Source organism: Bombina bombina, chromosome 7 (assembly GCF_027579735.1).
Source record: "Bombina bombina isolate aBomBom1 chromosome 7, aBomBom1.pri, whole genome shotgun sequence".
NCBI classification, from domain to species: domain Eukaryota; kingdom Metazoa; phylum Chordata; class Amphibia; order Anura; family Bombinatoridae; genus Bombina; species Bombina bombina.
Window position 1 is genome coordinate 615,149,726 of NC_069505.1, and position 23,405 is coordinate 615,173,130.

General features: G+C 39.0%; 1 protein-coding gene across 1 annotated transcript; it reads left to right on the forward strand.

The window, feature by feature from the left end:
• The first annotated feature begins 435 nt into the window (after positions 1 to 435).
• LOC128636711 (olfactory receptor 1G1-like) lies at positions 436 to 1,272 on the forward strand. The gene has a single exon (XM_053689698.1). The coding sequence runs from the start codon at positions 436 to 438 to the stop codon at positions 1,270 to 1,272; it is 837 nt and encodes a 278-aa protein (XP_053545673.1).
• The last annotated feature ends 22,133 nt before the right edge of the window (positions 1,273 to 23,405 follow it).

The window sequence follows — 23,405 nt, forward strand, 5'->3', positions numbered from 1 at the left end:
TCATTTTAAATAAATGTTCAGTAAATATACTGGGTATTATTTTGTAAAAAGATTACATTTATGGTACACAAGGTGCAAATGATCTTTATATTGATGTTAGTAAGAACATGGGACAAATAAAATAGCTTTAGAACAAACAGGTATCAATATTAAATAATAAATAAAACTTTTTCATCATTTCTTTGAGTTCTATAAACTTAATAAACCGATAATGGTTCAGAACACAAGTAACTGTAATATTTACAGAATTCTTCAGGACAGCATGAAAAACTAAATAACATCTCCATTAAAAATATCAATTTATTTATCCCTTTTACCAAAGGAAATATCACAAGTGCAGCTGTAACAAACAACACATCACTAACAGAATTCTTCCTTGTGTCATTTTTTGCTACCACAAACAACCAAGCTGTAGTATGTACAGGAGTTTTTATCATGTATCTGCTGGCTGTGCTTGGTAACCTAACCATTACTACAACTGTGTGCCTGGTGCCTCAGCTTCACACACCAATGTATTTCTTCCTGTGCAATCTGTCAGTTGACGACATTGTATACGTCTCTACGGTTTTACCCAAACTATTGGTCACCACTGTCACCAGAGATACCAGCATTTCTATCACAAGCTGTATTGGACAGATATTTTTCTTTGTATTCTGTATTGCTGTAGATTTTTTTTTATTGGCTTTCATGGCTTATGACCGCTATGTGGCTATTTGTATTCCTCTGCATTATATACTCATTATGAACAAAATGGTGTGTATCCTTTTAGCCTTTTCTTCCTGGTTCCTTGGAGCCATTTTATCATTAATTTTTACTTTGATGGTGACTAACTTGTCATTCTGTGATGTTCAAGACATTAACCATTTCTTCTGTGATCCCCAAACTGTGATAAAGATCTCTTGCAGTGACACCACAAACATTATAATGTATACAAGTATTGGTGGTGTGTTAGTGGGATGTTGTCCTTTTACACTCATCATAACCTCCTATATCTACATCATATCGACCATCCTGAAGATTCAGACCTCAGGAGGAAGAAGTAAGGTGTTCTCCAGCTGTTCCTCACATCTCATGGTTGTCATTTTATTTTATGGGACCTCTCTAAGTATGAACATGAAACCAAAGTCTGAAAATTTACAGAAACTAGATATAATTCTTTCATTACTGTATATTGCTGTAGTTCCAGTGCTAAATCCACTAGTCTATAGCTTAAGAAATAGGGAGGTTATGAAAGCCATCAAAAAATGCTTCACAAAAATCATTACATTTTAGAATTTATCATATTTTTTAAAACAATATATATTTTTATTGAGGTTTAAGAAATACAGGCAATATAAAGTAACAATACATATAAGACACAACAGTGTCAGCAAAAATTGATGTCAGTAGTGCCTATTATCCTTCATTTGGTCAAATAGAGCAAAATAAAACCCAATTTTCTTAGAGAACCCTCTGAACTGTGATCCTCTCACTCTTGGATCTCACACACTTATAAATTGTGAATTGGAAAATGTACTTAGTCATCTAGAAAACGATGAAAACTAATATGTCTCATACCCATGACTAAATAATTAAGAACATAATCAACATTAATATTAATATGTGAGTCTAGCATACAACATTTGAGAGGGAACCTTTACTAGATGTTTGTTGTATAAGGGCAAATGAAAAATATATATATATCAACCTCATATATATCAATATACTAGATAGGGGGCGCCCTTAGCACAATTTACAAAATATATCCTATTAATAATCACTTGATAGCAATATGACAAGTTGTGACCCAAATAACTTGAAATTAGAAGCATCAAATTGGTATAACACAATAGATATGAATAAGTGTATATAACAACAACATAAATAAAGTGTCAAACAACATAGTTAGTTATACAATATATAAAAAGAGCAATTAATCTCTTAATACATTGATGTTATTGATACTGGCAGCAATCTGGGGAGGACCCGGCCTGGATCCAAGGACAGCAGTCTATAAATAGAAAAAGAAACAGATGTGCCACATGGCCCAATATTGTTTGTTCCAAAGATGTATAAAAGTAGTGTATAGAATTACACTCACATTTATTGAAGCACTCCAAATAGTGCAGTGGGAGCAGTCTGGGATCTATGACAGTCACCCAGCAGACCGACCTCTTGGAAGGGATAAGTAATCTGTGATATGGAATACAAAAGACACAAAAGTGCCTATATGGCCTAGTACAGTTTAAACCATATATGGTGAAATATAGGTGGTATAATATATACTCACATTTGTTGTAGCATCTCCAGTGATGCTATAGCAGGAAGGGATAAATACAGTCACCCAACAGACTTATAACTTGCAAGTTAGTACCGAGCAGCTCTTACTGCAAAACTCGTAATCTAGCCAATTGTTAAATCCTGCCTATTGATAACAATATAAAAATATTTTACATTTCTATGAGCCTAAATGATGAAAAATAAGAAGGTTGTTGTAAGATTTCAAGTGAAACTAGGTTGTGGAACAGAACTGCAGAATCAGTGTAATTTTATAGTTTGTTTCACCAATTGTTAGATAATCCACTATTGTCAAATGGATTGCACCTTATCAGTGATATATTATTTGTATTAATTCTCCCAGAGGGACCGATATTTGTATTAAATGGAAATACAAAATATAACTTTGTTTTCAGAAAAAAAGAACAGTCCTTATTAAGACTCCTTGTAGCCAGTAAGTTCATTCAGGGAGAATTAGTTTAAACATTAATTAGTAAATGCCTGGTAGCAATTAGTGATGTCGCGAACTGTTCGCCGGAGAACAGTTCCCGGCGATCTTAGCTTGATCGCGTTCGCCGCGGCGGGCGAACATATGCGATGTTCGATCCGCCCCCTATTCGTCATCATTAAGGAAACTTTGACCCTGTATCTCACAGTCTGCAGACACATTTCAGCCAATCAGCAGCAGACACTCCCTCCCAGACCCTCCCAGCTCCTGGGCAGCAGCCATTTTAGATTCATTACAATCCTGCATTCTTAGTGAGAGGAGGGTTAGTGCTGCTGCTGCTGATTTTATAGGGAAATAGCTAGGCTAGTGTATTTAGTGTCCACTACAGTCCTGAAGGACTCATCTAATCTCTGCTGTAAGGACAGCACCCCAAAAAGCCCTTTTTATGGCTAGAACTTCAGCCCAAAAATCCCTTTTTAGGGCTAGAACTTCAGTCGTTTTTTTTTTTTTTTTTTTTTTAATTTTATTTGCATTTGCCTGGCTGTCAGCCTGTGTGTGAGGCTCACAGCATATACTGTGATTAGTGCCACCACTGATATCTGCTTAACATTAGTGTAAATTTAAAAAAAAAAAAAAATTACATCATTTTGCTAGTGTAATCTAATTTCATTTTCTATCAATTCTGTGTGTCAGGCCCACATCATATACTGTGATTTATTGCTCTGTGCCACCACTGATATCTGGTGTAACATTAGTGTAAATTTAAAAAAAAAAAACTTTTATATCATTTTGCTAGTGTAATCTAATTTCATTTTCTATCAGGCCTGTGTGTCAGGCCCACATCATATACTGTGATTAATTATTCTGTGCCACCACTGATATCTGGTTAACATTAGTGTAAATTTAAAAAAAATAAAAACTTTTACATCATTTTGCTAGTATAATCTAATTTCATTTTCCATCAGGCCTGTGTGTCAAGCTCACATCATATACTGTGATTAATTGCTCTGTTTCCACCACTTATAGCTGGTGTAAAATTAGTGTAATTTAAAAAAAAACAAAAAAAACTTTTACATCAGTCTTCTAGTGTTATTTAATTTTAGTTGCCAGGCCAGCCTGGCTGCCACTAGTGCCAGCCTGTGTGTCAGGCTGCCAGCATATACTGTGCCTACTTCCATCCTCAGTGCCACCACTCCTATCTGGTGTAACATTAGTTTAAATTTTGTAAAAAAAACTTTTACATCAGTCTTCTAGTGTTATTTAATTTAAGTTGCCAGGCCAGCCAGCCACTAGGGCCAGCCTGTGTGTCAGGCTACCAGCATATACTGTGCCTACGTACATCCTCAGTGCCACCACTCCTATCTGTTGTAACATTAGTGTAACTTTTAAAAAAAAAAAACGTTTACATCAGTCTGCTAGCGTTATTTCATTGCAGTTGCCTGCCTCCCAGCGTGTGTGCCAGGCCCACTTGCCAACTAGTGCCACCAATCACATTTGTTATAACAGTAGTGTAAATATTTAAAAAAAAACTTTTTTGACTGTGAAACATCAGTCTGCTAGTGTAATCTAATTGAAGTTGCCTGCCTGCCAGCGTGTGTGCCAGGCCCACTTGCCAACTAGTGCCACCAATCATATTTGTTATAACAGTATTGTAAATATTTAAAATAAAAAGAATTTGACTGTGAATCATCAGTCTGCTAGTGCAATTGAATTGCAGTTTCCTGCCTGCCAGCGTGTGTGCCAGGCCCACTTGCCAACTAGTGCCACCAATCATATTTGTTATAACAGTATTGTAAATATTTAAAATAAAAACTTTTTTGACTGTGAATCATCAGTCTGCTAGTGCAACTGAATTGCAGTTGCCTGCCTGCCAGTGTGTGTGCCAGGCCCACTGGCCAACTAGTGCCACCAATCATATTTGTTATAACAGTATTGTAACTATTTAAAAAAAAACTTTTTTGACTGTGAAACATCAGTCAGCTAGTGTAATCTAATTGCAGTTGCCTGCCTCACAGCGTGTGTGCCAGGCCCACTTGCCAACTAGTGCCACCAATCATATTTGTTATAACAGTATTGTAAATATTTAAAATAAAAAGAATTTGACTGTGAATCATCAGTCTGCTAGTGCAATTGAATTGCAGTTTCCTGCCTGCCAGCGTGTGTGCCAGGCCCACTTGCCAACTAGTGCCACCAATCATATTTGTTATAACAGTATTGTAAATATTTAAAATAAAAACTTTTTTGACTGTGAATCATCAGTCTGCTAGTGCAACTGAATTGCAGTTGCCTGCCTGCCAGTGTGTGTGCCAGGCCCACTTGCCAACTAGTGCCACCAATCATATTTGTTATAACAGTATTGTAACTATTTAAAAAAAAACTTTTTTGACTGTGAAACATCAGTCAGCTAGTGTAATCTAATTGCAGTTGCCTGCCTCACAGCGTGTGTGCCAGGCCCACTTGCCAACTAGTGCCACCAATCATATTTGTTATAACAGTAGTGTAAATATTTTAAAAAAAACTTTTTGGACTGTGAAACATCAGTCTGCTAGTGTAATCTAATTGAAGTTGCCTGCCTGCCGGCGTGTGTGCCAGGCCCACTTGCCAACTAGTGCCACCAATCATATTTGTTATAATAGTATTGTAAATATTTAAAAAAAAACTTTTTTGACTGTGAAACATCAGTCAACTAGTGCAGTCTAATTGCAGTTTCCTGCCTGCCAGCGTGTGTGCCAGGCCCACTTGCCAACTAGTGCCACCAATCATATTTGTTATAACAGTATTGTAAATATTTTTTTAAAAACTTTTTTGACTGTGAAACATCAGTCAGCTAGTGTAATCTAATTGCAGTTGCCTGCCTCCCAGCGTGTGTGCCAGGCCCACTTGCCAACTAGTGCCACCAATCTTATTTGTTATAACAGTAGTGTAAATATTTAAAAAAAAAACTTTTTTGACTGTGAAACATCAGTCAGCTAGTGTAATCTAATTGCAGTTACCTGCCTCCCAGCGTGTGTGCCAGACCCACTTGCCAACTAGTGCCACCAATCATATTTGTTATAATAATATTGTAAATATTTAAAAAAAAAAACTTTTTTGACTGTGAAACATCAGTCAACTAGTGCAATCTAATTGAAGTTGCCTGCCTGCCAGCGTGTGTACCAGTCCCACTTGCCAACTAGTGCCACCACTCATATTTGTTATAACAGTAGTGTCAATATTTAATAAAAAACTTTTTTGACTGTGAAACATCAGTCTACTATTGTAATCTAATTGAAGTTGCCTGCCTGCCAGCGTGTGTGCCAGGCCCACTTGCCAAGTTAGTGGCACCACTCATATTTGTTGTAACAGTACTTTTAATATTTAAAAAATAAACATTTTTGACTTTGAAACATCAGTCTGCTTTTTTGTGTCAGGCTCACAGCGTATACTGTGCCCACTTGCCCAGTGCCACCACTCATATCTTGTTTAATAATAGTGTAAGTGTACATTTAAAAAAAAAAAAAAAACTTTTTGGATTGTGAAACATCAGTCTGCTTTTTTATGTCAGGCTCACAGCGTATACTTTGCCCACTTGCCCAGTGCCAACACTCATAATTTGTTTAATAGTAGTGTAAGTGTACATTTTTAAAAAATGACAGGCAGAGGCAGGCCACCCAGCAGGTGACGTCGTATTTGTGGTGCTGTGATTCCCTTAGACCCTACAACTATGCACAGTGTTCAGAGGCCACGTGCCATGGACGCGAAAAGTTCTGAGGAGGACCTAGTTGAATGGCTAACACAGGACACCCAATCTTCTACAGCTTCCACTCCTAGTCCTAACCTTGATGCACCATCCACCTCCAGCTTAGCTTCGGGCACCTCTCAAGTGACCAGTGCCACTCGCCTGCCTGCCACCACCACCAACACTAGCACCACAGCCGCTTCACTTGATCTGTCAGAGGAGTTATTGACACATCAGTTGGAAGAAATGAGTGCTGCGCAACCATCATTGACAGAGGATGTAGATAACAGTATTATGTCTCAGTCAGGCAGTATTACAGACATGGACGTACGGTGTGATGATGATGATGATGTTGTACCCACTGCTGCTTCCTTTGTTGATTTGTCAGATACAAGTGAAGCGGTTGATGATGTGTCCGTGGATGTCACGTGGGTGCCCGCTAGAAGAGAAGAAGAGGGGGAAAGTTCAGATGGGGAGACAGAGAGGTGGAGAAGGAGACGAGTTGGAAGCAGGAGGAAGTCGTCGCAAGGAGCTAGTGGCACAGTCAGACAGCATGCATCAGCACTCGGGGTCAGCCAGACAGCACGCCAATCAATGCATGCTGTTGCCACCACCAGAATGCCGTCATCACAGAGCTCAGCAGTGTGGCATTTTTTTTGTGTGTCTGCCTCTGACAACAGCGATGCCATTTGCAACCTGTGCCAAAAGAAACTGAGTCGTGGGAAGTCCAACACCCACCTAGGTACAACTGCTTTGCGAAGGCACATGGTCTCACATCACAAACGCAGATGGGAAGAACACATGAGTACAAGCAGCACACAAACTCAAAGCCGCCATCCTCCTCCTGGTCCAGCATCTTCAGCCACATCAACCACTGCTGTCCTCCTTGCCCCCTCTCAACCATCCTCCACTCAGTCTCTCTTACGTAGCAGTTCCTGGTCATCTGCCCACAGTCAGGTGTCTGTCAAGGACATGTTTGAGTGTAAGAAGCCAATTTTCCAAAGTCACCCCCTTGCCCTGCGTCTGACAGCTGGCTTGTCTGAACTCTTAGCCCACCAGCTTTTACCATACAAGCTGGTGGAGTCTGAGGCGTTCAAAAAATTTGTTGCTATTGGGACACCGCAGTGGAAGGAACCCGGCCAAAATTTCTTTTCACAAAAGGCAATCCCCAACCTGTACTCGATTGTGCAAAAGGAAGTAATGGCATGTCTGGCACACAGCATTAGGCAAGGGTCCATCTGACCACTGATAGCTGGTCTGCAAAGCATGGTCAGGGCAGGTATATCACCTACACTGTGCATTGGGTAAACCTGCTGACGGTTGACAAGCATGGAATGCGTGTCTCTGCAGAGGAGTTGGTGACACTGCCACGACTTGCAGGCAGGCCTGCTGCTACCTCCTCTACTCCTCCAACTCCATCCACTTCCATACCCTCTTCCTCAGCTGAGTCCTCTTCTGCTGCTGCTTCTTGCGCCACATCAATGGCACCCCCCAGCTCCCCAGGTACTATTCAACATCCCGGATACGGCAGTGTCACGCCGTCTTGGGGTTGACTTGCCTGAAAGCCGAGAGTCACATCGCACCAGCACTCCTGTCCACCCTGAACCCACAGGTGGATCAGTGGCTGACTCCGCACCAACTGGAGATTGGCAAAGTTGTTTCTGACAACAGAATTAATTTGGTGGCGGCATTGAAATTGGGCAAGTTGACACATGTACCGTGCATGGCACATGTGTGTAATTTGATTGTACAACGATTTGTGCATAAGTACCCAGGCTTACAGGACGTCCTGAAGCAGGCTAGGAAGGTGTGTGGCCATTTCAGGCGTTCCTACACAGCCATGGCGCACATGTCAGATATCCAGCGTCGAAACAACCTGCCAGTCTGGCACTTGATTTGTAACAGCCCGATACGGTGGAATTCAACACTCCTAATGTTTGACCGCCTGCTCCAACAAGAAAAAGCTATTAACGAATATTTGTATGACTGGGGTGCTAGGACAGCCTCTGGGGAGCTGGGGATTTTTTTGCCATGTTACTGGACGCTCATGCGCAATGCCTGTAGGCTCATGCGTCCTTTTGAGGAGGTGACAAACCTAGTAAGTCGCACCGAAGGCACCATCAGAGACATCATACCATTTGTTTTCTTCCTGGAGCATGCTCTGCGAAGAGTGCTGGAACAGGCCGTAGATGAGCGTGAAGAGGAAGAGGAAGAGTTGTGGTGTCCATCACCACCAGAAACAGCCTTATCAGCATCGCTTGCTGGACCAGCGGCAACGTAGGAAGAGGATTGTGAGGAAGAGGAGTCAGAGAAGGAATGTGGCTTTGAGGAGGAGGAGGAAGACCAAGCACAACAGGCATCCCAGGGTGCTCGTTGTTGTCACCTATCTGGTTCCCGTGGTGTTGTATGTGGCTGGGGGGAAGAAGATAACTTCAGTGAGATCAGTGAGGATGAGGAACGGGACATGATTAGCTCAGCATCCAACCTTGTGCAAATGGGGTCTTTAATGCTGTCTTGCCTGTTGAGGGACCCTCGCATAAAAAAGCTAAAGGAGAACAACCTGTACTGGGTGTCCACGCTACTAGACCACCGGTATAAGCATAAAGTGACTGAAATTTTACTGAATTCCCACAAATCGGAAAGGATGGAGCAGTTAAAAAATAAATTAAAAAGTATGCTTTACACAGCGTATAAGGGTGATGTCACAGCACAACGGGAATCTAACAGTGGAAGAGATGGAAGTAATCCTCCTCCTCCTCCCATGACCACGCCGGCAAGGACAGGACGCTTTCCAGACATGTTGTTGATGGAGGACATGCGGACCTTTTTAACTCCTATGCAAAGCCACAGCCTTTCGGGATCCAGCCTCAGAGAAAGACTAAACCAACAGGTAGCAGACTACCTCGCATTAACTGTGGATCTTGACACTCTGAGGAGCGATGGACCGCTTGACTACTGGGTGTGCAGGCTTGATCTGTGGCCTGAGATATCCCAATTTGCAATCGAACTTCTGGCCTGCCCAGCTTCAAGTGTCCTGTCAGAAAGGACCTTCAGTGCAGCAGGAGGTATTGTCCCTGTGAAGAGAAGTCGCCTTGGTCAAAAAAAGTCTTGATTATCTCACCTTTATTAAAATGAATGAGGGATGGATCCCGAAGGGACTGACATTGTGCGATACATTAGAGTAAAAAAGGAATGATGAGATGACGAGCTGCCTTGGGCTACAAATGTAAAGTCACTTATGTGTAAGCACTAAATAACCAAAGTCCACCTCATCAGATGCCAAAGTTAATTTGGGTAAATAAATGTGTCAGACTGTTGCTGTTCAGTGATGAAATTCAGAACAGCGTAGCACCTGCTGACTCACCCGGCTTCTTGTCGGTACTGTATCTTCTTCAAAGTGATGCGGTATTCGGGAGCGGCCCGTCCACGGGGGTACCCTCGATCGAAGGAGTGTCTCTCCACTGGTGAAGTATCCTGCACTTCTCAAGACTTGCTCCCTGTACGGTACTTTTTCTCCCCTCCTAGGCCCGCTCCTCACTGCACCGCTCCGCACTCGGCGTCTGACGTCACCTGCAAGTACCCGACAGCTGGCCGATCTCTCTCTCTGAGATACTCCCACTTACGCTGGTGGGTGTGTGGTGAATGCGTGCACTAGGTTCCGTTGTGCCTTGGAATCTTCCGTGCTTGCTCGATTTCTGAATCAACTGGATAAGTGGTAGTAAGCAGCACCGGAGACTTGTATCCAGTTGGGCTACAAATGGTAAGAAAAAATATGGCAAAGTCCCGGAGATTGATATATAAAAAATTAAGGTTTATTTAGAACAAGGTTAAAACATGAAAAAATAGTGGTATAAAAGCATAGAACGGTCTAACGCGTTTCGGCTAGCTCCTGCCGTAATCATAGACCATGTCTATTGTATGTTTTACAGAGGCTTAAATAAGTGTCAAATTACATGTTAAACCAAATCCGCTGAATACTTAACCCTTACTGGCTATGAAAAAAGTTGCTGTCTATAATCAACTGCTCAAAATACTAAAAGTACATTATCTTGTTTTTCTTTTTTCATTCAATTCACATATGTGCCTATTAATATGTTACATAAAGGTATACTTAGATATGTTAACCGCTAATGTAATCTACAAACGTTTACATATGAAAATATACATAAATGTATTAAACCCTAATGTGATCTACATATAGTTAATTAAATGCAAATTGTTTTATTCCGTTATTTTACTTTTAATATTCTCTGTGAATCAAATGCACTTTAATGAATTTAGGCTCAAAGTGAACCTGTGCCTATAGGAATATATAAACATAGCATAAAGTATCTATACTCTCCTCTTTATACAAGAAACGCATTAAACTATGTTTAAAGGTGTTAAAATAAAACACATATAGCTATGTTTAATTCTTAAAATTCTAATTATGTGGGCTTGTGGAGGGTCCATATTTATTATATGTAATGAATGCACCATCTATACTTGAGGTTTAAACCAACCAAACACTAAACTGGGATATGTAACATAAATAACCATATAGCATATGTAAATATGTGTGTGTTTAGATATGATGTTATTAATAAATTTAGTACTCAAACTAAATCTTTACACCCATGTAACTTGTATTCATGGGGGTACATATGTCAACTACAAAAAGTTTTATTATATAGTTATGATAACTATTCCCAGAAGTTAACTAGATCAAATTCCGAATTATATCCATTAGGGATTTGGGTTTTTAGTCTAAAGATCCAATAGACTTCCTGTCTACCCAATATTGAAGATTTATCTCCTCCCCTTGATGGAGTTCTAATTGCTTCTATTACATTCCAACTAAATGAACGGACTGACTGATGATGGACTTCAATGAAATGTCTACTTAAATCTGAGCAAGGGACTTTATTTCTAATGTCTCCCAAGTGTTCTCTTATATGTGTCCTTACATCACGTGTAGTGAGTCCCACGTATTGACCCCTGCACAGATTACATTCTGCCAAATATACCACATAGCTCAAACTACAATTGTGACAACCATGTATCTGAAAAGTTTCACCTGTTGTGTATGATCTAAAGGTGCTGGTGACATTATGATATTCACATGCTTTACAGCGAATGCTGCCACATCTATAACTGCCATTATGTCTCAACCAAGAACTTTCGTTAGTTTGTATTTGTGTATTTTTTTAAAACGCTAGGTGAGAGCGAATTAGCAAGTGTATCATTTTTCTTGTAGACAAATCTACATCCGTCACCAATTACTTCTTTTAGTATTTCATCCCCGTATAAAATTGGGAAATATTTCTTCACGATATTGCATATATCATTATATTGATTTGAATACTTGATGACGAATGTAGGTCTGTTATCTGTCTTGGCCTTCTTTTTGGGAACAGTAGATCCTCTCTGTTATATTGGTCAACTTCCTTTTTAATGTTTGTTACCTCGTTTTTACAGTAACCTCTTGCAATTAGTCTATGAGACAACTCTTCACTCTCCTTAATATAATCATCATTTTGTGAACAATTACGCTTCACTCTCATCATCTGTCCTTTAATAATGCCTTTGAAGACATGTTTTGGATGTCCGCTGGTGGCAAAAAGCAATGCATTACCAGCTATGGGTTTACGATATAGTGCTGTATTGACTCATTTAAATTGGGAATCCCTATGCAATGTTATGTCCAAAAAAATAATTTCTACTTTATTCCATTCCTTAGTAAAACTTAATCCCATTTTATTATTATTTAGATGTTTAATAAATGTATCAGCTATTGTTTCATCTGCCTCCCAGACTATTATAAGGTCATCAATAAACCTATTATATTGGATTATATGTTTGCGAAAGGGATTTGTATCTCCATAGATAAAGATTTCTTTGAACCAACCCATCACTAGATTTGCGTATGAGGGCGCAAATTTCGCCCCCATCGCAGTCCCTTGTTTTTGTATAAAATGGTCATTTCCAAATGTAAAGCTATTATGTTCCAGGAGAAACTTAATGATTTTAAGTACATAGTTTTTAAAATCTTAGTTTACCATTTTTATCAACATAGTACTCTATGGCTTGTAGGCCTATAGAGTGTGGTATTGAAGAATATAATGATATGGCGTCTACAGTAAGCCAACTGTAGTTTTCCTTCCAAGTATAGTTCTTAAAGATATTGAGTATATGGGTGGTGTCTTTTACATAGCTGGTTAATTTAAGAACATATGGCTGCAGTATATCATCAACCCATTCGGACAGGTGTTCAAGCAGGGAGCCATTGCCTGACACAATAGGTCTCCCCTTGACTTTTTCAAGCCCTCTATGTGTTTTTGGTAGGTGATAAAATGCAGCCGTCCTTGGATGTTCAACATATAGATATTTAAAGGTAGATTGATCAATAAAACCATTTCTTCTACCTTCACTCAATATTTTGAACAAACGTCTCTGAAACTCTATGCGAGGATTATAGCTAACTTTTTCATAGACATCTGTGTCATCCAACTGTCTATGAGCTTCAGTTATATACCAAGTCTTATCACAGACCACTATACTGCTGCCTTTATCTGCCCGTTTTATCACGATGTTATCATTATTCTCTAGGGCTACCAATGCTTCTCTTTCTTTTTAGTTAAAGGGACAGAATACTCATATGCTAAATCACTTGAAACTGATGCAGTATAACTGTAAAAAACTGACAGGAAAATATCACCTGAGCCTCTCTATGTAAAAACGGAAGATATTTTACCTCACAATCTCCTCAGCTCAGCAGAGTAAGTTCTGTGTAAAAAGTTTTACTCACCTGCTCCCAGCTGCAGGTAAAAATAAAAAAAAATGAAGAAATGAACAGCAGCCAATCAGCATCAGCAGTGCTGAGGTCATGAACTCTTACTGTGATCTCAAGAGATTTGACTTAACTCTCATGAGATTTCATAGTAAGCTTCCTTTACCTGATTGGTGAAATAGCATGAGAGTGCATGATGCTCATCCTTTCAGTTGTCCCAGGACAGACACACTAAAAGGCTGCTTAGAAATCCTTTACAATGGGAGGTGGCTACTGAAGAACTTTTGAGGTAAAATATCTTTCTTTTTTACATAGAGATGTTCAGGAGATATTTTCTAGTCAGCTTTTTACAGCTATGCTGCATCACTTTCAAGTGTTTAAACATTTGGGTATTATGGCCCTTTAAGTTATTTGTATTATTCATTTTCCCTGTTTTTTGTTGATGTAAATCAGTAAGGTCCTCAACAACTCTTTTCTGAATTAATTCAAGTGGTTTACCTCTGGACTGCAGAGGATAAAAATTGGATTTACATTTAAAACCCACATGTTTATCCTTACTCTCTACCTCCATTGAGGTTAAATCCCCTTCAGATATTAACTTTCTAGATCATTGCGTGTGCAAAGGTCTTGAAAAGTAAGATAATTTATCCTGTCACTTTTTGTTGCATTATTCTCAATAATAATATTGGGCTCTGTAGTCTTATTCTCTTTAAAAAAATGTGTGACGAGACCGCCGTGTCAAGTTACTGCAATACTGCACTAATCTCACTTGTGTTTCAAGCGTGTATCCAGGAATATATTACTGTGGTGCTTAATAAGTATCTTGCCCACTATGTTGCGTTATACTTGTCTTTTCCTATTTTCTCATTTTTCCTCATTTAACGCTTAATGTGGACATTACTTTGGTCACATTTCAGTAAACAATAGTGTATTTGCACTTTTTCTGATATAAGTATATGCTCAGCCGATTGTTGATATAAACAAAAGAAAGTTATTTTATATATATACTTTCTACATAACAGTTTTCTATACAATACCCTTACTTGCTCTAAGATGGAGCTAGCTGCTGATAAACAATATTATTCTTTATGCACTGATGATGACTGGGATTTGTATGACATAGAATTGGATGATTTATCAAAAGTTTGCATTAAAAATGCTGGACTGGGTGATTTGTTTTCTATGCTTGAGGACTATAAATTAAAGGAACTTAGACTCCGTATGGATAATTGGACATTCACTAAATATATTGCCAAAGGAATGATACCTCGTGGGTTGAGATTACAAAAGTTCCCCACATTTGAGACAGACGACCAGGATTTCATATCAGAATGGAATGACATTTTAACTGAGTGCTCCATTAGACTGATGGGACTTTTAATTAAACATAAGACTGCTTTAATATCTAAATATAAAGAAGAAATCTGTGTTTTGCAAAAGGAACTTAGTAGATTCAGACATGATGAGAAATATGTAAAGTTTGATACCATACTACAGGAGACAATTGAAGCTACCAAACGTAATATAATGAATACTAAATACACAAAATATCAGAGAGATAGTAAAGACTACGCTAACAAAAGAGTCTATGTGTGGCAAAGGAAGTTTAGAAGAGCTATACAGACCAATAAAAAAAAATCTATACAGACACAAGACAAAAGCATTAGTCATGTAAAGGAAGACACAACCACTATGGGCACACTAGCACATAAGAAAAATAGGCGTTGGAGGAAAAAAGTAAGATTTAATACAGATAATCGTAATTTCACAGATGAAGAGGGTTCTGCCTCAGGGACAGATTTTTCGAATTCAGAGGGTAGTTCAGCATCAGACTGGGATAATACACCAATTGAATTGAGCTCTAATTTAGAAGTAACAACGGATATTAATACTCATTTAAATGAAAACATTCAAGCAGAGGGTGCAGCGCTATGCACCACTGAACAAGGAGCCAAACCCAAAGATAAGACATTCACAGAGGTTTTTCGGGAGGGCTCAGGCATAACCAAAGGAGGGGGAGCACAGATAACACAAACAGAACAAAATTTAGTGGAGAAAAAACAGGACAGGTACCCTCTAAGAGAAAACAAAAACAAAAGTAATCGGAAGTATGTTTAAATACAGTTATTAATATATCCAGTTATAGTCTGAGTGAGACTGAAAGTAAAGTCCTCAGTTATGGACTCAATTTCTGCCCCTCTAGGGATTTCATTCTTTTTCAAACTATTTTGGATACTAATAAATTTGTTATATCGCTCACATTGAAGAAACATCTTTTTTAAAGAGAATAAGACTACAGAGCCCAATATTATTATTGAGAATAATGCGACAATAAGTGACAGGATAAATGATCTTACTTTTCAAGACCTTTGCACACGCAATGATCTAGAACAGTTAATATCTGAAGGGGATTTAACCTCAATGGAGGAAGAGAGTAAGGATAAACATGTGGGTTTTAAATGTAAATCCAATTTTTATCCTCTGCAGTCCAGAGGTAAACCACTTGAATTATTTCAGAAAAGAGTTGTTGAGGACCTTACTGATTTACATCAACAAAAAACAGGGAAAATGAATAATACAAATAACTTAACTAAAAAAGAAAGAGAAGCATTGGTAGCCCTAGAGAATAATGATAACATCGTGATAAAACGGGCAGATAAAGGCAGCAGTATAGTGGTCTGTGATAAGACTTGGTATATAACTGAAGCTCATAGACAGTTGGATGACACAGATGTCTATGAAAAAGTTAGCTATAATCCTCGCATAGAGTTTCAGAGACGTTTGTTCAAAATATTGAGTGAAGGTAGAAGAAATGGTTTTATTGATCAATCTACCTTTAAATATCTATATGTTGAACATCCAAGGATGGCTGCACTTTATCACCTACCAAAAACACATAGAGGGCTTGAAAAAGTCAAGGGGAGACCTATTGTGTCAGGCAATGGCTCCCTGCTTGAACACCTGTCCGAATGGGTTGATGATATACTGCAGCCATATGTTCTTAAATTAACCAGCTATGTAAAAGACACCACCCATATACTCAATATCTTTAAGAACTATACTTGGAAGGAAAACTACAGTTGGCTTACTATAGACGCTATATCATTATATTCTTCAATACCACACTCTATAGGCCTACAAGCCATAGAGTACTATGTTGATAAAAATGGTAAACTAAGTGCAGATTTTAAAAACTACGTACTTAAAATCATTAAGTTTCTCCTGGAACATAATAGCTTTACATTTGGAAATGACCATTTTATACAAAAACAAGGGACTGCGATGGGGGCGAAATCTGCACCCTCATACGCAAATCTAGTGATGGGTTGGTTCAAAGAAATCTTTATCTATGGAGATACAAATCCCTTTCGCAAACATATAATCCAATATAATAGGTTTATTGATGACCTTATAATAGTCTGGGAGGCAGATGAAACAATAGCGGATAAATTTATTAAACACCTAAATAATAATAAAATGGGATTAGGTTTTACTAAGGAATGGAATAAAGTAGAAATTAATTTTTTGGACATAACATTGCATGGGGATTCCCAATTTAAATGTGTCAATACAGCACTATATCGTAAACCCATAGCTGGTAATGCATTGCTTTTTGCCACCAGCGGACATCCAAAACATGTCTTCAAAGGCATTATTAAAGGACAGATGATGAGAATGAAGCGTAATTGTTCACAAAATGATGATTACATTAAGGAGAGTGAAGAGTTGTCTCATAGACTAATTGCAAGAGGTTACTGTAAAAACGAGGTAACAAAAATTAAAAAGGAAGTTGACCAATATAACAGAGAGTATCTACTGTCCCCCAAAAAGAAGGCCAAGACAGATGACAGACCCACATTCGTCACCAAGTATGCAAATCAATATAATGATATATGCAATATCGTGAAGAAATATCTCCCAATTTTATACGGGGATGAAATACTAAAAGAAGTAATTGGTGACGGATGTAGATTTGTCTACAAGAAAAATGATACACTTGCTAATTCGCTCTCACCTAGCGTTTTAAAAAATACACAAATACAAACTAACGAAAGTTCTTGGTTGAGACATAATGGCAGTTATAGATGTGGCAGCATTCGCTGTAAAGCATGTGAATATCATAATGTCACCAGCACCTTTAGATCTTACACAACAGGTGAAACTTTTCAGGTACATGGTTGTCACAATTGTAGTTCGAGCTATGTGGAATATTTGGCAGAATGTAATCTGTGCAGGGGTCAGTACGTGGGACTCACTACACGTGATGTAAGGACACGTATAAGAGAACACTTGGGAGACATTAGAAATAAAGTCCCTTGCTCAGAGTTAAGTAGACATTTCATTGAAGTCCATCATCAGTCAGTCCGTTCATTTAGTTGGAATGTAATAGAAGCAATTAGAACTCCATCTAGGGGAGGAGATAAATCTTCAATATTGGGTAGACAGGAAGTCTATTGGATCTTTAGACTAAAAACCCAAATCCCTAATGGATATAATTCGGAATTCGATCTAGTTAACTTCTGGGAATAGTTATCATAACTATATAATAAAACTTTTTGTAGTTGGCATATGTACCCCCATGAATACAAGTTACATGTGTGTATAGAATTAGTTTGAGTAAGAAATGTATTAATAACATCATATCTAAACATACACATATTTACATATGCTATATGGTTATTTATGTTACATATCCCAGTTTAGTGTTTGGTTGGTTTAAACCTCAAGTATAGATGGTGCATCCATTACATATAATAAATATGGACCCTCCACAAGCCCACATAATTTGAATTTTAAGAATTAAACATAGCTATCTGTGTTTTATTTTAACACCTTCAAATATAGCTAAATGCCTTTCTTGTATAAAGAGGAGAGTATAGATACTTTATGCTATGTTTATATATTCCTATAGGCACAGGTTCACTTTGAGCCTAAATTCATTAAAGTGCATTTGATTCACAGAGAATATTAAAAGTAAAATAACTGAATAAAACAATGTGCATTTAATTAACTATATGTAGATCACATTAGGGTTTAATACATTTATGTATATTTTCATAATATGTAAAAGTTTGTAGATTACATTAGCGGTTAACATATCTATGTATACCTTTATGTAACATATTAATAGGCACATATTATAATTGAATGAAAAAAGAAAAAAGAGATAATGTACTTTTAGTATTTTGAGCAGTTGATTATAGACAGCAACTTTCTTCATAGCCAGTAAGGGTTAAATATTCAGCTGATTTGGTTTAACATGTAATTTGACACTTATTTAAGCCTCTGTAAAACATAGACATGGTCTATGATTACGGCAGGAGCTAGCCGAAACGCGTTAGACCGTTCTATGCTTTTATACCACTATTTTTTCATGTTTTAACCTTGTTCTAAATAAACCTTAATTTTTTATATATCAATCTCCGGGACTTTGCCATATTTTTTCTTGACACTTTCTCTAAGGGTAGAGGAACTCTTTTCATTAAGCCCCAGAGCACATCGGCATACAGAGGAGCACTGGCCTAACCTGAAGCATTGATTGGATACAGACCGGTGAGAGTGTGAATTGACAGAGGAACTGCTGAGGTCACGTCCGATCGGTAAATCCCGCACACGCCTGCAGCTGAAACGGAGTTGGAGAGAGAGTGACGGTTGCGCCTTCTAGCGTGGCCGCCCTCCTGTCTACACAGAGGTGAGCCTACCCGAGAGAAGCAGAGGACTTCCACCTTCATGAAAAGGTAAAGAAGGGTTGTGGTAATGCTTGTGTGTGGGTGAAGTGTTTGACGAGACAGCTGTGTCAAGTTACTGCAATACTGCACTAATCTCACTTGTGTTTCAAGCGTGTATCCAGGAATATATTACTGTGGTGCTTAATAAGTATCTTGCCCACTATGTTGCATTATACTTGTCTTTTACTACAAATGGTACACAGGCTGCTGTATTTTATCTTTGAATGCCGGATGACTTGCGTGACTTATCCGCCAACAACTAGGATTCAAGCCGCAATGTTTTAGGGCACTTTCTAACTGTCAAACAAACATCAATTTTTCTGGCCGCTGCTACAGCAGCGGCTGCAACAATACCTAATTTTTCAGGCATTTGTAAATGCCTAATTTTTCTGGACTCTGGTGCTGCACTGTGGCTACAAAACCCAAACCAAAAAAAAGGCACATAACAGTGATTAAACTGTTAATAATAGTACTACTTAACACACCACTCATATCTGGTGGCACAGTAGATTGCACGCGCAATGCCCCAAATTTCAAGTAGGATGACCGACCAAGCATCTTTTTCCATCTCCCGGTTCGTAAAAATTATCTCCGGGTTCCTAAAATCGATGCCATACCTGTACTCGATTGTGCAAAAGGATGTCATATGTGTTATTTCTGGCTGTTGTGCCTGTTGAGGGTCGTGGACCATCGTATAAAAAGGCTGAAGGAGAAAGACCTGTACTGGGTGTCAAAGCATCTTTTTCCATCTCCCGGTTCCTTCCTAAAAATTGTCTCCGGGTTCCTAAAATCGATGCCATACCTGTACTCGATTGTGCAAAAGGATGGCATATGTGGTGGTATTTCATGCTGTTGTGCCTGTTGAGGGTTGGGAACCCTCGTATAAAAAGGTTGAAGAAGAACGACCTGTACTGGGTGTCCAAGCATGTTTTTTCAATTTCCCGGTTCCTAAAAATTATCTCCGGGTTCCTAAAATCGATGCCATACCTGTACTCTGTTGTGCAAAAGGATGGCATATGTGGTGTTTCATGCTGTTGTGCCTGTTGAGGGTCGGGGACCCAAGTATAAAAAGGCTGAAGGAGAACAACCTGTACTGGGTGTCAAAGCATCTTTTTCCATCTCCCGGTTCCTTCCTAAAAATTGTCTTCGGGTTCCTAAAATCGATGCCATACCTGTACTTTATTGTGCAAAAGGATGGCAAATGTGGTGTTTCATGCTGTTGTGCCTGTTGAGGGTCGTGGACCATCGTATAAAAAGGCTGAAGTAGAACGACCTGTACTGGGTGTCCAAGCATGTTTTTTGTTCAATTTCCCGGTTCCTAAAAATGATCTCCGGGTTCCTAAAATTGATGCCATACCTGTACTCTGTTGTGCAAAAGGATGGCATATGTGGTGTTTCATGCTGTTGTGCCTGTTGAGGGTCGGGGACCCAAGTATAAAAAGGCTGAAGGAGAACAACCTGTACTGGGTGTCAAAGCATCTTTTTCCATCTCCTGGTTCCTTCCTAAAAATTGACTCCGGGTTCCTAAAATTGATGCCATACCTGTACTTTATTGTGCAAAAGGATGGCAAATGTGGTGTTTCATGCTGTTGTGCCTGTTGAGGGTCGTGGACCATCGTATAAAAAGGCTGAAGGAGAACGACCTGTACTGGGTGTCCAAGCATGTTTTTTGTTCAATTTCCTGGTTCCTAAAAATGATCTCCGGGTTCCTAAAATCGATGCCATACCTGTACTCTGTTGTGCAAAAGGATGGCATATGTGGTGTTTCATGCTGTTGTGCCTGTTGAGGGTCGGGGACCCAAGTATAAAAAGGATGAAGGAGAACAACCTGTACTGTTTGTCAAAGCATCTTTTTCCATCTCCTGGTTCCTTCCTAAAAATTGACTCCGGGTTCCTAAAATCGATGCCATACCTGTACTTTATTGTGCAAAAGGATGGCAAATGTGGCGTTTCATGCTGTTGTGCCTGTTGAGGGTCGTGGACCATCGTATAAAAAGGCTGAAGGAGAACGACCTGTACTGGGTGTCTAAGCATCTTTTTTGTTCAATTTCCTGGTTCCTAAAAATTATCCCCGGGTTCCTAAAATTTATGCCATACCTGTACTCTATTGTGCAAAAGGATGGCATATGTGGTGTTTCATGCTGTTGTGCCTGTTAAGGGTTGGGGACCCAAGTATAAAAAGGCTGAAGGAGAACGACCTGTACTGGGTGTCCAAGCATCTTTTTCCATATTTTTTCTATGTATAGAGTATTCTTCAAAGTTTATATAAATTCTTGCCCCCTTTTTTTAATCATAGGCACATGAAATAAGATCCTGGTATCAATATTTATAAGAATGATAAGGATATAAATACCTGATGAGTATTATTATGGTACCATTATAGCTTGATTAGTGTTATTATAATGCATGAATTGTCCTTGATCTTTTGCACTGTCTGTTTCCATCTATTATATTGGAAATTTCGCCTATTGGGATTCTACCACTGTATCTAATTGCTTCAGCATTCTGTTTTTAACTTTTTTCTGTTTATGACTGTGAGGCAAGGACATAGTTAACCTATGACTCTCACAGCATAAATAGATGGGGTTTCTTACAGAGTCCCTCATCTATGATTAAGTGCCTGTAGGGGGCGCGAAACATGTAAGATTTTTTGCTCTAGCTTTTACTGCCATGTCTGTTAACCTTTTTAAAAGTTGTCCAATAAATTTTCAATTTTTATTGTATATTTGGGATTGAGAGCCTGCCGCCTTCCTTTCTATAATCATGCAGGCCATATAGACCTCCCACGATAGGTGGAATAACAGGGATTAAAGTGCAAAGAATAGTACTACTTAACACAACCTAGTTACCATGGGTCCTAGACCGCATGTCTTATTATTATATTTTGGTACGGTAATCATGCAGGCCATATAGACCTCCCCCGATAGGGGGAGTAACAGGGATTAATGTGTTAAGAATAGTACTACTTAACACAACCTAATTACCATGGTTCCCAAACCGCATGTCTTATTAATATATTTTGGTGAGGGTAATCATGCAGGCCATATAGACCTCCCATGATAGGTGGAGTAACAGGGATTAAAGTGCAAAGAATAGTACTACTTAACACAACCTAGTTACCATGGGTCCCAGACTGCATGTCTTATTATTATATTTTGGTAGGGTAATCATGCAGGCCATATAGACCTCCCCCGATAGGGGGAGTAACAGGGATTAAAGTGCTAAGAATAGTACTACTTAACACAACCTAGTTACCATGGGTCCCAGACCACATGTCTTATTATTATGTTTTGGTAGGGTAATCATGCAGGCCATATAGACCTCCCCCGATAGGGGGAGTAATAGGGATTAAAGTGCTAAGAATAGTACTACTTAACACAACCTAGTTACCATGGGTCCCAGACCGCATGTTTTATTGTTATACTTTGTCAGGGTAATCATGCAGGCCATATAGACCTCCCCCGATAGGGGGAGTAAAAGGGATTAAACTGCGAAGAACAGTACTACTTAACACAACCTTACCATGGGTCCCAAACCGCATGTCTTATTATTATATTTTGTAAGGGTAATTATATATCATGCAGGCCATATAGACCTCCACCGATAGGGGGAGTAACAGGGATAAAGAACAGTACTACTTAACACAACCTAGTTACCATGGGTCCCAGACCGCATGTCTTGTTGTTATACTTTGTCAGAGTAATCATGCAGGCCATATAGACCTCCCCAGATAGGGGGAGTAACAGGTATTAACCTCTAAGAACAGTACTACTTAACACAACCTAGTCACCATGGGTCCCAGAACGCATGTCTTGTTGTTATTCTTTGTCAGGGTAATCATGCAGGCCATATAGACCTCCCCCGATAGGGGGAGTAACCGGTATTAAACTGCTAAGAACAGTACTACTTAACACAACCTAGTTACCATGGGTCCCAGACCGCATGTCTTGTTGTTATACTTTGTCAGGGTAATCATGCAGAGTAACATGGATTAAAGTGCTAAGAATAGTACTAATATAAACACAACCTAGTTACCATTGGTCCCAGACCGCATGTTTTGTTGTTATACTTTGTCAGGGTAATCATGTAGGCCATATAGACCTCCCCCGATAGGGGAAGTTACAGGGATTAAAGTGCTAAGGATAGTACTACTTAACACAACCTAGTTACCATGGGTCCCAGACCACATGTTTTGTTGTTATACTTTGTCAGGGTAATCATGCAGGCCATATAGACCTCCCCGATAGGGGGAGTAACAGGGATTAAACTGCTAAGAACAGTAATACTTAACACAACCTAGTTACCATGGGTCCCAGACCGCATGTCTTGTTGTTATACTTTGTCAGGGTAATCATGCAGGCCATATAAACCTCCCCCGATAGGGGTAGTATTAGGGATTAAAGTGCTAAGAATCGTACTACTTAACACAACCTAGTTACCATGGGTCCCAGACCGCATGTTTTATTGTTATACTTTGTCAGGGTA

Bases quoted from the DNA above. Each gene is read 5' to 3' on its own strand.
- LOC128636711 (XM_053689698.1), top strand. From the start codon at position 436: ATGTATCTGCTGGCTGTGCTTGGTAACCTAACCATTACTACAACTGTG.